At 46.1% G+C, this 14,608-nt stretch overlaps 1 protein-coding gene across 4 annotated transcripts in view; it reads left to right on the forward strand.

Annotated features, from left to right (window-relative positions):
- The window catches only part of SLCO2B1 (solute carrier organic anion transporter family member 2B1), a 71,563-nt gene that overhangs the window by 34,764 nt on the left and 22,191 nt on the right, over nucleotides 1-14,608 (forward strand). For all 4 annotated transcript variants that reach the window (XM_081002115.1, XM_081002114.1, XM_081002117.1 and 1 more), the window contains 5 exons: nucleotides 2,441-2,578; nucleotides 2,690-2,852; nucleotides 5,300-5,509; nucleotides 6,774-6,872; nucleotides 7,972-8,102. In XM_081002115.1, the coding sequence (XP_080858241.1) occupies nucleotides 2,441-2,578; nucleotides 2,690-2,852; nucleotides 5,300-5,509; nucleotides 6,774-6,872; nucleotides 7,972-8,102 (741 nt within the window). The remainder of the gene's footprint in view (nucleotides 1-2,440; nucleotides 2,579-2,689; nucleotides 2,853-5,299; nucleotides 5,510-6,773; nucleotides 6,873-7,971; nucleotides 8,103-14,608) is intronic.

Consider the following 14,608-nt stretch of genomic DNA (forward strand, 5'->3'; position numbering starts at 1 on the left):
CCTTTTTGTGCCTGAGCTCTCAGAGCACATCTGTTACCTGCTGGCTCACTTGACCTTCAGTGCCTCTCTTGCACTTGAATCCAGAACTTGCTTCTAGGCACTTCAAAGCCACCTGCCCACCTGACCCTTTCCTGTGTCAGAGAGGAAGCTTGGCTGTTCCGGCAAGCTGGCTGCAACCCCAGGAACTCTTATCTTTGCCTTTGTGAGCAAAAACATTCCAAGCAGGTTGGAAGCTGCTTCTTCCAAGATAGTGGACTTTTAAAAATAGATGTTCGTTGCATGTGTAAAAATGTAAAACACCCTGGGGTTGGCTCCCCGCTTCCCCTTTTCTTTAAACTGGGGTGTGGGGGCGAACTGTGGAGAAAATGTTATTCAGTTTGCAGTGATTATAATTAGTTTCCACTTGGTATTCAAAACTTTCCACATTTTGCGCCATGTGCAGCGAGTGAGCAATGAACGCACTGAGATAAGGAATGGGTTAAACATGGCCACCATTTTCTTTTTAAACTATTTTTATTGGTTTTTAATCAAATACAATAACCATTAAACACTTATCCAGCAGTATAGCTAATGGTGTTTGTTTTATCCATTGTCCCTAAACATACACTTGCACATTCAACATTCAAACATATTACTTAACATCACCTCTCCGCTGAGAATATCCAGCGTTTGGTATAAGAAGATGTTGATTTTGGTCATTAATATAGCTAAAGAAAGGGGTCCACGTTTCTTGGAAGGTGTCTCTATTTGTTTTGCCTTTAATTGCCCTCCTTGTGTCTGGGATACAGACATTGCTGTATCCCAGATATTGTTTCCCTATATGTTCAGGGATATTTCAGTCTGGCACCATTTTCATTTATTATAATGATAGTAGAGGTGTGTATGGCATAGGGCAAGGATCCTACTCTCGGGCAGTGCCACTGCTGGCTGCTATCTCACATCCCACCCTGCTGACTCAGTCACCATCAGGGAATTGCCAGACACCTGGGCCCACCACTGAGTAGATCATTCTGGTGGGACCCTCCCCATGCTGAGGATGAGGCCTTTGTGCAGCCCCACTCAAGTCACCATATGGGGGTTCCCCCAGTCGATTATGGTTCCTTGTTAATGACACACACACATCCTGCCATTATTTCAAGTTGCAACAAAACAAATCTAATGATAATGGCACTTAATTGAGTGTTCGATAACCTGGCTGTTTTTAAGTCTTCCAGATTAGTGGCTCACAACAGTTTAAAAGCCCACAAGAATAAGTGGCATGAAATTAAAACACCTCTGATCATTTTTTTAAAGCCATGCACACAGGTTTTAAAGTCTGTGTCAAATCATCTTCTAACTTTAAGAGGGTATCTAAAGTGATGTTTGTAGGGAGCCACCCTTGATTGTTGAGACTTGGTGTGTGACAGCAGAAAAGCACCACCATTTTGAAAGGCAGCGTCAATATGTAACATTAGTGTGACTATCACACATGCAGGTTCCCATCTTGTATTTATTGCTCACAAGCAGTCTGTTTTTTGTGCATTTGCACACACAGTTAGTGGCAAAAAACAAAAACCGTACTCATTCCTTGAGCTCCCAATCCCTCTATTTTGCCTCAGACTAAGAGCCATATTAGTCATAGAATTGTAGAGTTGGAATAGACTGCAAGGGTCAACTAGCCCAACCCACATGCAGTGCCGAAATAAAATTACTCTTTGGTCAGAGAACCCAAACAGAGATTTTAAATCACAAAACATGCAGCAAAATAAAGTGTGGAAATGTAGGATGGAAGACCTTTAAAATATGCCCTTGTGAGTTCCAAAACTTCCCTTTTCCCTGAGCACAGAAAAAGGCCACACCTTTGGTAAGTTAAAAATGGTTTACTTACAAACCCTCCGAAGGTCATATTCTTGTGCTTTTCCATACAGCATTCAGAAAAAGTTGCACAGGCAGTAAAACTTGGCATATTTCCAAAGTGGTGAAAGTTCCTAAATTATTGGCACAGGAACTCAAGACTGGCTTGTAAGAGCCATGCCGTCTGAGCTGCAGCAACTAGCTGAGACCTCCTCACACATTGAGCTTCTCTGGAACAAAAGCTTGATTAATCATTTCATCCCAAAGTGAGGGGAGTGGATATAGCTAAGCCAGGCAGGACAGTGTACAGTATTAACCCCTTCATGCATTAATTAGACCTAAGCATGTTGGTTATTTGAGACTGGTTATCCCACAGATACATCACAAAACATGATAGTTAGAACTGGGGTTTGGGACCACAGGTATTTGTGACAGGGAAGGGAAAGGAGGCAGAGACTTGGCAGGTGGGTTGGAGAGAAGCTGCTGTGTGCACAGACTACCTAGTAAGGAGCGAGTCAGGACTCGTTACTCCCAGTGCGGCAGAACAGCCTCAGGTTTCTCAGGTTCCATTTTGATTTTTGTTCATTCTTTTTCTCTCCTTCTGCAGTTCTTCGTTTTTTGCCAGGGGTTTCTGCAGTTCTCTCAGCTGATGACGTCTAGCCTTGTGAAAAGCTCCATTTCCACAATCGAGAAGCGCTTTGGACTGTCCAGCCAGATGGCCGGCACTGTGGTCTCCTTCAACGAGGTACCACCTTTGCTCCTTGTCCATCTTTCCTCCCCTGCTTTTATCCTTTCATAAGGATGTGGCTTCCCCAATGTCCTAAGAGGCCTCTCAACCTCTCATCTCACTACCCAGGTGGGGAACACGCTGCTGATCATCTTTGTGAGTTACATGGGCTGCAGAGTCCACAGGCCCCGCTTCATTGGCTATGGGGCCGTCCTCGTCTCCATGGCTGGTCTGGTCATGTCGCTTCCTCACTTTATCTCAGGACCCTACGAATATGATCGCTCCGTTACTGGTAAGGACTTCCTATGTATGATCTCCTTGGGTACCTTTTCACCACGGAGGTTCGCAGTTGGAATTGGGGAAACTGTTGATTCATAGAATCATAGAAACATAGAGTTGGAAGCGACTCCAAGGGTCATCTAGTCCAACCCCCTGCAATGCAGGAATCTCAACTAAAACATCCATGGCAGATGGCCATCCGATCTCTGCTTAAAATCACCACCTCCCGCGGGAGACCATTCCCTTGTCAAACAGTTTACTGTCAGATAGTTGAGGTAGGTAGCTGTGTTGGTCTGACTGTTGCGTTCGCAAAGTAAAGGAAGGATTGAACTCTGATTAATAAGAATACACACAGAGGCTTGAACCAGCAAGACTCTGGGAAGGGTGAGTATAATCGTGTGTCTCTCTGTGCCTGTCCCGTGTGCAGCCCCTGGCCCAGGTAGTTTTATTCACAAAAGAGCTTTTTACAGAGTGTTCATAAGAACCAATCAGATTTCTTCTGAGCATTTCCACAAACCCACGTGGGGAGAAAGTTAAACTACTAAAACTAATTAAGCACAAATATTTTTGGGGTAAACAAAGAACAGAACTACAAAGAAGAGCATCTGGCAACCCCGGAGGTAATAAACAAGCAATACATATGATAAGAAGGATGGCCAGGAGGACAGTGACCATTATCCCCTTAATGTGAGATCTGCTTCCTGGCCCTAAGATTAACATCCTACATCAAATAAACTTGCCCACTATCTTTATGGCCCAGGATGCCTGCCTGGCGAAGCAACTGCTGTGTACGTGACTTATGAAGAGAGAGAAATGGGCAGCAGAGGGAAAAGGGCATGAAAAGGGCATGAATGTAGAGTCTTATGGGATTTAATCAGAAATTATCGTCAATATATCAAACCCAGTCAACACAATGCTTTCATCGTGGACACGATGGCTTGATGTATATTTTATAATTCCTCATGGTAATCCCATCTGATCCCTACACTGACGCAGTCAAAATAAATTTAAAAATTGTCCAGTAGCACCTTAGAGAACAACTAAGTTTGTTCTGGGTATAAGCTTTTGTGTGCATGCATCTGAAGAAGTGTGCATGCACTCAAAAGCTTATACCCAGAAAAAACTTAGTGGGTCTCTAAGGTGCTACTGGACAATTTTTTATTTTGTCAGATCTTCCTGATGTTTTGTTGGAATCTCCTTTCTTGTAACTTGAAGCCATTGGTTCGAGTCCTATTCTTCAGAGCAGGAGAAAACAAGCTTGTTCCATCATCCGTAAGACAGCCCTTCAGATATTTGAAGATGGCTATCATATCTCCCCACAATCTCTACCCAAATCTCCTTGGGTAGCTTTTCAGTATGGAGGTTCACATTTGGAATTGAGGGGGGAAACTATTGATTCCCACTCTCATTTTGCATTAGAAAACCACAGACGATCAAGCCAAGAGTTTGACATTGACACACACCCAATTCCATTTTTATTTTATTTTATTGGTTTTTTGATTATGTTTTATTATACTTACTTACAGCTGTACAACATAAACTTAAATTCATTGTTACCAATAAACTAATACATTTAAAAACACACACACAAAAAAAACATTTTGACAATAAATTCTCTTCTCAAGCTAAGTTAGAATCTATTGCCAATTTCAGCTAGTCTGATGGGGGGGGGCAATAATGAGGGTCTCACTGCACATTCCATTAAACGAATAGCTTGAGACAGTGATGAGAGTGGGTTTTCCCTTCTCTCCCGGTCCATGATTCATAAGAACATGGGAAGAATCTGCTGGATAAGGCCAGTGGCCCCTCGAGTCCAGCATCCTGTTCTCACAGTGGCCACCCAGATGCCCATTGTGGGAAACCTGCAAGCAGGATTCGAACACAAGAGCCCTCTCCCCTCCTATCGTTTCCAAGCAACTGGTGGAGGCACAGCCATAAGGGCTAGTAGTCATCGATAGCTCCCTCCTCCATGAATCTGCCTAACCCTCTTTTCAAGTCATCCAAGTTGGTGGCCATCACTGCCTCCACCAAACCTTCAACAAACCTGCTGTACCAGAACTGGATGTGGAGACTGCAGCTGAATGAGACACAGCTCTAGGCAGAATTTTGGTGCCGGCACAAGGTGTCACTGTATTTGAGACCCAAAAGTCCACCAATGCAGGGCCTTCTGGGCCAGTCTCAAAGACTTGGCAGTTTCTGAAGTAACCTGGTCATAAGCCACCTACCAGAATGCTCCTCCTTGCACGACTGTGTGCTGCTGTAGCATCCTTCCACATAGAGGCTGGGTAGGGACAGGTAAGAGAAGATGGTAAGAGAACAGAAACCAGCTTTGTGGTGTTGTTGTTGTTGCTGCTGCTCAATAGCTCTGTTTGCTGTGCCCAGTTCCAAAGGGGGTTTCACCCAGCAGTAAAACAATAGATGGGTGTGGCAGCTTGATAGCATCTCCTTTTGCCTCTACAGGTTCTGAAAGTACCACTTCAGACATATGCCTCCCAAACCGGAATGAGACAGAAATATGCACTAAATCCGAAAAGAAAGAAACCCAAGTGGTTGTGATGCTACTCTTACTTGGGCAGACCCTGCTGGGGATTGGCGGGGTCCCCATCCAGCCCTTTGGCATCTCATACATTGATGATTTTGCCAGTAAGAGCAACTCCCCTCTCTATATAGGTAAGATGCTAGAAACAAAGGCTAGCTGCCCAGGCTAGTGCCTTATACCATATAGGCATCTTGTCTTGAGTTGTGACCTGCAACGCACCTGAGAATGGATGAAGGAGGGCCCTGAGCCAAGGAAAGAAGAGATAAAGCAGCGGTTCCCAAACAGATTGTCTGGATGGACCACAAACAAGAGGCTTATCCACTAATCTTCTTGTCCCACTGTTTTTCCCTGGGGAAAACCGCTTTTCAGCACTCAGTCAGAGCAAATGGCAATTCGAGTTTTCCCCAGATGGATGTTTGCTCCAGTTGAGCGCTAAAGAGCTGGTTTTCCCTGCGAACGGAGTGGATCAAGGGGGAAACTGAAAGCTCGGGACAACTGGAAGTGTGGAGGAACCCAAAGGCCAAACTAGATGTGTTAATGTTAATGTTAATGTTAATGTTAATGTTAATGTTAATGATGTTAATGTTAATAGCTGGGAGGAGGGATTTTCATCAGGCCTGCAGTGAGTAAGGAGTTAAACTTTTTCTTCTCTGTTGCAGTCCCAACAAAAATTGCTCCCCTGTCGCAACCCCCACAAAATGATTTACAAAACCAGCAGTCAAAGCATAAAATAAATTTAATCATAAAATAAAACAGCTGGCAGGAAATGAACCTTGTAGTGGATGCTACAGTTGTACATGAGGCTGCAAGAGGCCTGTCTGGAGGCTGGCTTTACAGTTTACTTTTTGGGTTGAAAGGGACCCTTATCCCCAGGCAATGGTGGTATGTGTGTGTGGCTTTTTCTAGGTGATCTCCTTTCCTTGAGTAGATGCTGACTATGTTTGTGATTTTTTCATTTTACCCCCAGGCCTTTAGTTAGCAGGAAGCTTCCCACCACCGCCACCATACTAAATTTACCTTTTTAGTTAGCCTGGGCAGGAATTTGCCACCTTTTGGTTGGGTGGGGGTACAGCAGCCTCTGTCTGGAAAATTTAAAACATGGCATGGACTTGCCACTGACCTGGATATGCATCTGCACATACACTGAGCCATCTACAAGACTGGGATGATGCATACATACCCAAACCGAATCTAGGGTTGGAAATCCCCTGGAAAAGTGAGTTGTGTGAATCCACTTCATTATTCCAATCCCACTTAGAGGATAAACTGTTTAAAGATTTTACCACAATCAGGGTGGTATATACAGTAAATGTTAAATAAACTCGTTGGGACAAATTTTGAAAGATGCTTAGTGGGCTTGCTACTTGAGCAGAAGTTCTGTTTCTTTTTTTACAGGAATCCTCTTTGCTGCAACTACAGTGGGTCCTGCGTTAGCATTCATCGTGGGGGCAGCTACGTTGCGCTATTTTGTTGACATCGATAAAATTCCCGCAGGTGAGTTAACAAATGTTCTGTGTGAGCATCTTTGTGAGTGAGTAAATCTCGCAGACACAGAAGGAAGGAAGTGTGGGCCAGAATTTGTGCTTCTGCTCTGATGTCTACCACTATGTCTGGTAATTGTGTTCTTCTTCTTTGGCGATCACTCGTAGCCGAGTAAGATTGTCTTCCATAAACACGGTTTTAACAATGAGTCTGTAAGTGAATGTGTACTTAGCTGAAGTCAGCCACCGGGGTTCAGATTTCATAGAAACAAATGTACACAAAGACAGGCGAGCAAATGGAATCTGCTAGTGTAGGAGATGGGTTTAAAAGAACCAGGGCTCACTGAGCAAACGACGTCCTTCACGGGAAGCCACTACAAGATGTGCGGGATTATAGGATGTCAACACAGTTTAAAATGAAGATATTTGTGCCCTGACCCCATAGACATGCATAGCACATTTCACCAGGGATTTGATTCCCTCTAAAAGGGAAAAAAATATTGAACTGATACTCATAATCATAAAGGATATTATTTTTATTCACCAAACAAACAAAAGAAACTAAAACTTAGCTAAGCACTGGTTTTTAAATTAACAACTAAACTTTCCCTGAAAAATACCAACTTTAAAATTAGACAACAAAATATTATTTTGCTGTAGTGATATCAGGTGTTGCTGTAATGATACAGTCAGTTTTCATGTTCTTTATCTTTAAACAGATAATGAGCTAACCCAAATTGACCAAAACAGATTAAATTTTCTTCATCTTCCTGTTCTAGAGAATGAGAAGTCACTCACCAGGTGTAAGCAAAATGTGGTGAGTGGTGAGATGGAGACAGAGCCGTGCAACAGAGATGCAGGCAGAAGAAAAAGGCCAGAATGGATCTGCAGCTTCCACCTGTGCCACTTCCAGAGACAGACACAGGCAGACGCCACAGATCTATTCCAGCCTTTTTATGCCTTAAAAGGTGGTGTAAAAGCAAATCTGGATGAGCCTGAGTCTATGTTCCTGGCAAAAGGGGTAGGCAGCTGTTGAGGCCTCTGAGAGTTGTGCTATCAGCCACCAAAGCACCAGCGTATCTTTGAGCTCTTCCATGTGCTTTGTGTTTCAGCGGACATTCACATTAATAGCAAAGATCCACGATGGGTTGGAGCCTGGTGGCTCGGTTTCATAATTTCCGCCAGCGTGGTCGCCATTGCTTCAATACCTTATTTCTTCTTTCCAAAAGAGCTGCCTAGAGAGGTAAGGACACGCTTGAGAATAGCTCTTCTCAAGGCACGATCTTTTTCCTCTTGAAATGGAAAGTAAGGCAATTCAAAACACTGGCGCATGAGCCACTTCGGCTTAGTGGGTAGGGTGCTGGGCTTGGACCAGAGACATCTGAATCCAGATTTGTGCCCTCCTGTAAAACAACCATGGTGCTCTAGGGCCAAGCCCTGTCTCAGTCTAACCTTTTTAACCCACAGGGTTGTGGACATTTTTCTTGCATTCCAAAATCTTAATAATTTCCATTACTTTCCATTTAGATATAATTCCTTATATAAGAGCTACAATCTTGTGATTTCATTCATGTTGGTATATTAGGTAATTTATGAAGTTCCAAGTGAGGAACTCTAACTGTAATCCTTATTCTTTCTTGCGTGTGACATTTTCCTCCCCCCAACCCATGATGTTTTCCTGTCCATATGGTGTTATATCCTTCATTATTACAACTGTTTATGGTTCCCGTCATGTCTTGGGAGAAGCGGTTATCTCAGTTTCCAAAAGTCACTGCATCACTTCGTCAAGCCATCTTCACCATTTTTCCAGCCTAGGAAGAACAGTCTGAATTCAGACTGCAAATAGTTAATCCAAAAGCTTCTATTCCCATAGCTGGTAGACTCCTTTCTTCCCTGCTGCTGATTTATGGCCAATTGTCCTTATCTCAAACACATTCCTTTGTGGATAAAGGAGGTTAGAGAGGACTTTGCTCCATATTTTCGAAGCATAGTGTTTTTCCCCTCCCTTCCCTCTCAGTTCCTTTCTCTCACGCATGTGCAGTTCCAGTTTTGTTAAATTCCATATTTATATTCCAATTTCTTCCTTCCACACTTGTACAGATTTTTTTTTTAAAAAAAACCTGCATTCAGGGGAGGGTTGCCATATCATAAATGTAGAGAAAAACTCTGATATAAGCAAAGCGTGAGCTCCTCTCCCCGCATTGTCTCTTTCACCGAATGAAATCCCCTCTCAAGCTAAACCTTTTAAATCCTTGTAGCTGGGTTCATTTTCACAGTTTTTTATCTCACCATCTCTAGAAGGCGCCTGTAGTTTATTCCAATTAAACAAACCCAATTAGCAGGATAACCTGTGCTTCCAGGAAAGGGATTGGGGGGGCGGTCGTGGTAGCCAAACTACTCCATGCACCCAGTGCCTTTGCCTGCCCTCACATTCCATGAGGAAGAGAGTGCCAGACCGCCAGGCAAACTGTGGGTGAGAGCAAGGTCCCTCTTCCAATCAAAGAGGAATGCAGAAAATGCAATTCCCCCATCATTTTCTGACTATCTCCGTCTGTCTTGCTCCACGGTGTTGGGAGAGGCGTCCATCGCCTGGCACACAGGAAACAGGAAGCCCAGACAAGCCATTCATGAGTAGGTGCACCGTCAAACTTCAAGTCGTGAAAGTGGAAGCGGGTGCGAGTCTCACGACAAAGTATGCTGGCCATGTGGCAGAAGGATGGCTGAGTTTCTATCTTTGTGTCCTGTGTGAGAGACAAGGAAGGCCCAAACCTTTTAGCTGCTTAAAGTGAAGGAGAAAATGGTGCCTCCACAAACAACGTACAGAAGACCAGTCATTGAATGTTACTTCATCACTGGCAAATAGACAGTGTCCTCCTCTACACTTGAGGGCAGCAGACTAGCTTAGGGAGCACAGAGCAGGCACATCAGTTCTGTTCACTCCCTGACCTTCAGAATCTGCCACCTGAGGCGGCCACCCCACTTTGGCTAATGGTAGGGCCAGCCCTAGGGACGTGGGTGGCGCTGTGGTCTAAACCACTGAGCCTCTTGGGCTTGCCGATCAGAAGGTCGGCGGTTTGAATCCCTGTGATGGGGTGAACTCCCATTGCTCGGTCCCAGCTCCTGCCAACCTAGCAGTTTGAAAGCGGGAAGGTAAACAACGTTTCCATGCGCTGCTCTGGTTTCGGTGTTCCTTTGCGCCAGAAGCAGCTGAGTAATGCTGGCCACATCACCTGGAAAGCTGTCTGTGGACAAACACCGGCTCCCTCGGCCTATAAAGCGAGATGAGCTCCGCAACCCCAGAGTTGTCTGCGACTAGACTTAACTGTCAGGGGTCCTTTACCTTTACCTTTTTTTAGTGCAGTGGTTCTCAACCTGTGGGTCCCCAGATGTTGTTGGACTACAACTCCCATCATCCCTGAGATCTGGCCTTGCTAGTCAGGGGTGATGGGAGTTGTAGTTCAACAACATCTGGGGACCCACAGGTTGAGAACGGCTGTTTTAGGGCCAGCCCTGGTGAGAGAACATCAGGAAATAGAACACTGAAGCAAAGAAAGAAAGGTGATGAGTCACAGATATATATCTGATCCAGAGGCATTCTTAGAGAAGGTGAAGATGGGCTGTGAAGGGTGGCAGTAGGGGAAGTCTCATTTGTTTGCTAAGTTGCTTCCCCCTTGATTATGAACAGTTTCTCCAAAAGATCAGATCAGGCAAACACAATCTTCTGCTGAGGCAGAAATGCTTGCTTTTGTGAGCTCTGCGGAGTGATCACTGGCAAACAGTTTGCTGCGAGAAGCGTGGAGGAGAAGCAGCGTTTTGAAATGAATTGCTCTTTTTCCAGTGAGACATAAAGCCGAGACCCTGGTTGCGCCTGATTGTTAACAATCCCTTGGCATGCGCTGTAAGAGCAGCAGTGATAAGTTTTGATGTCCTGGCCACTTCCCAAGCTGGGTAATTGCTTTTTTCCTGCCTCCGCTCCACCTGCATTTCTCAGTGGAAGCCTCAGCCCAAGTGGCCTGCAAAGTTTCATCACGATGCAAGAAGCCCCAAAAGAATGTCCTGTGTGACGGTCATGGTTTCCTGCTCGTGAGGAGGGGTCAAACTGAAGCTGAGGCAGTGGTAGGGGGAGACAGATGCTTAACCCTTCCCTGTCCCTCTGGTTTTCTGATGCAACTGCTTTCCCCAACTGCATTCCAGACATGTTTACCCTCGCAAGCCTTTGTAGGGTAAGGTTACCAGATTTCCCCCCAAAGAATCCAGGGACACTTTTTAAAAAAAAGGGGGGGGGGTTATTTAAAAAAAAAAGTAATCTCTTCTGTGGTCTCCTCTGTTGTGCAGCCTTCCTCTGGGCCCCACTTGCTCTCTTGGGGTGCTAGCCACCTTGGAGTAGGCTCAGGTTGGGTCTGGACGACCACGTGTCCTTGCCCTCCCGGTGCTCTCCTACCTCTCCTCCTTAGCGGCGGCAACAGCAGCGTGGCCAGGTCGGGGCTCCCTCTTTTGTCTTCTTCCTCTTTTTCTCTTTCTCTCTCTTCCTTCTCCTCTCTTCCTTCTCCCTGCATCGGCTCCAGGGTTTTCCTGGCCCCGGAGTGCCGCTGGGCTGTCAGCCGGGTGGTTGGGCGCTTTCACACCCGGCTTGATTTGGGTCGCAGGGGGTGTGTGTGTCCAGCGGTTCCCCCATGGCAGCAGCAGCAGCGGCAGTCTCAGCAGCCTGGAGCCAGCCTGGTAGCGCAGTTGGCTCTGGCTGGCTTCAGGAGCTGCTGCTGCTGCCATGGCGCCTGCCATTTTGCCTGCAACATTCATTCCCTACTAATAAATCTACTTAAAATATAAATCCGGGGACATTAAATGAAATTCGGAGACATTCCGGGGACAGATTTTGGCCAGGGACAGATTTGTAAATCCAGGGACTGTCCCTGGGAAACAGGGACGTCTGGTAACCATATTGTAGAGGTTGGGGTGAGCAGCAGTAGAGGAAAGAAGTGATTTCAGGAGTGGGGGGTTAAGCATTCTCACCTGCTGCTTCTCCAAGTCTCTTCCTCCTGACGCTGCTTCCCAGAACAAGCCATTGCCAGGGTTTATACATATACACACACTTCCATGTAATGAGTGTTTTAGCTTTCATAGTAAACCAACTGTACTTGTACCGGCCAGATTCAGCATTCAGCTACTAAGTGCCATGAAGCTGAGAGCCAGGCCAGCTAAATGTCACTTCACCAGAAAGACAACGCAGGCATTAACCTCTCCACGGAAGGATATTTAAATGGATCTTTTCTGCCTTTAAGTGGAGTGCTGACTTTGCTGCATCCATTTGATTTTATGCCATGCTATTTGCACAGAGTCAAATTGATTTGCCCCTAGGGAATCTCAGGGACAGGGCCGTCCACTGTAACAAAGTCCACAGAGGAGATCCAATAGCCTTAACAAAGAGAAGGACAAAAACTCTCTTCTAGCCTTTTCCTTGGCAAAATAGCGGATTTGAGGAGAACAAGATTACAAAAGCAGCAGAGTGGTAAAAGGATGTTTTATGTTGGTGACCTCACTGAGTCTTCGGATTTCAATCTCCCTTTCTTGGGCCAGGTTATTAAGCAGGTGGTTATGGACCAGGAGGAGGAAACTGATTTTCTAGATCCATTTCAATTGGGGTTTAGGCCCAGTTTTAGCACAGAAACTGTTTTGGTCATTCTCTATATGATGACCAGTGTTGGGAGGGAGACATGGGAAATGTGTCCCTGTTAATTCTCCTTGACCTCTCAGCAACTTTTGATACCATCAAACATGATATCCTTCTGGAGTAGCTGTCTTGAGTTGGGGTGGCGGCGGCACTGCTTTGTGGTTTCAGTCCTGCTTGGATGCTTGCTTCCAGAGGGTGATGCTTGGGGAGTGCTCTTCAGCTCCACAAAGCCTTCAGTGTTGAGTTCTTCAGGCCTCAATTTTATCCCCTAGGAGGTTTAACATCTACATAAAACCACTAGGTGGGGTCTTTCAGAGCTTTGGAGTATGTTGTCAGCAATGTGCTGATGACACAACAACTCTACCTCTCCTTTACATCTGCAGATGGGGCAGTGGATGTGCTGGACTGTTGTCTTGTCTTGCCTCGGTAATGGACTGGATGAAAGCCAACAAACTGAAGCTCAGTCCTAAGGGGGCAGTTCCTTAGACTGGATGATTGGGAGGTTACCTGCTCTTGATGGGGTTACCCTTCCTCTGAAGCAGATTTGTAGCTTGGGGGTGGGTACTCCTGGATCCCAAGGCAAATACAACGGTGGGTGGGATTGCTGACTTTTTTCCCTGGATGCCCCCCCCCCCTTTAAATATATCTTTTTTTGGTCAAATGCGTAAAGCTGAAATTGTACAGGTTAAATGGATGGAAGCTGTGGGTTGACTGTGTGTGCACGTGTTTGTGTGTTATACCCCTGCTGAAAATGTCTATGGAAATCTGTGGCTGGGTTTGGATCAGACTGAAGCAGAATAATAATAATAATAATAATAATAAATTTTATTTATATCCCGCCCTCCCCAGCCAAAGCCGGGCTCAGGGCGGCTAACAACAATCAAATAATCAAACAATCGAATAATCCAACATTCTAAAACATTTCATTATAAAAATTAATTAAAATCAAATTAATGGCAACCGTTAAGCAAAGTTCTGTGCAGGTTGCCAGAGGAGGGAGTCAGGCTGGGCCCTGACCAAAGGCCTGGTGGAACAACTCTGTCTTGCAGGCCTTGCGGAAAGATGTCAGGTCCCGCAGGGCCCTAGTCTCTTGTGACAGTGCGTTCCACCAGATTGGAGCCGCAGCCGAGAAAGCCCTGGCTCTAGTTGAGGCCAGCCTAACCTCTCTGAGGCCTGGGACCGTCAGAATGTTTTTATTTGCAGACCGTAGGTTCCTCTGTGGGGCATACCAGGAGAGGCGGTCCCGTAGGTACGAGGGTCCTAGGCCGTATAGGGCTTTAAAGGTTAAAACCAGCACCTTAAACCTGATCCTGTACTCCACCGGGAGCCAGTGCAGCTGGTATAGTACCGGATGAATGTGATCTCGCAGCGAAGACCCCATAAGGAGTCTCGCCGCGGCATTCTGCACCCGCTGGAGTTTCTGGGTCAGTCTCAAGGGCAGCCCCACGTAGAGTGAGTTACAATAATCCAGTCTGGAGGTGACCGTCGCGTGGATCACAGTGGCTAGGTCAGGGCGAGAGAGATAAGGGGCCAACTGCTTAGCTTGGCGGAGATGAAAAAATGCTGCCTTTGTTATAGCTGTAATCTGCGCCTCCATAGAGAGGGAGGTATCGAAGATTACACCCAAACTCTTAATGGACGGTGCAGGCACTAATTGCACCCCCGCAAGAGATGGGAGTTGCCCCCCCAATCCCATATCGTCCCGTCCCAGCCAGAGGACCTCTGTCTTCGAAGGATTTAACTTCAACCGGCTTCCACGTAACCATCCAGCCACAGCTTCCAAACATCTGGTCAGTGTGTCTGGGGCCGAGTCAGGATGGCCATCCATCAACAGATAGAGTTGGGTGTCATCGGCATACTGATGGCAACCCAGCCCAAAACTCCGGACAAGCTGGGCGAGGGGGCGCATAAAGATGTTAAAAAGCATCGGGGAGAGTATCACACCCTGAGGCACTCCACACACCAAGGAGTGGCGCGATGACAATTCCCCCCCAAGCGCCACCCTCTGTCCCCGACCAGAGAGAAACGAGCGCAGCCATTGAAGGACTGTGCCCTGGATCCCCACTTCGGCAAGGCGGTGG

This window comes from Podarcis pityusensis (assembly GCF_964106645.2).
Source record: "Podarcis pityusensis genome assembly, chromosome: 4".
Lineage (NCBI taxonomy): Eukaryota > Metazoa > Chordata > Lepidosauria > Squamata > Lacertidae > Podarcis > Podarcis pityusensis.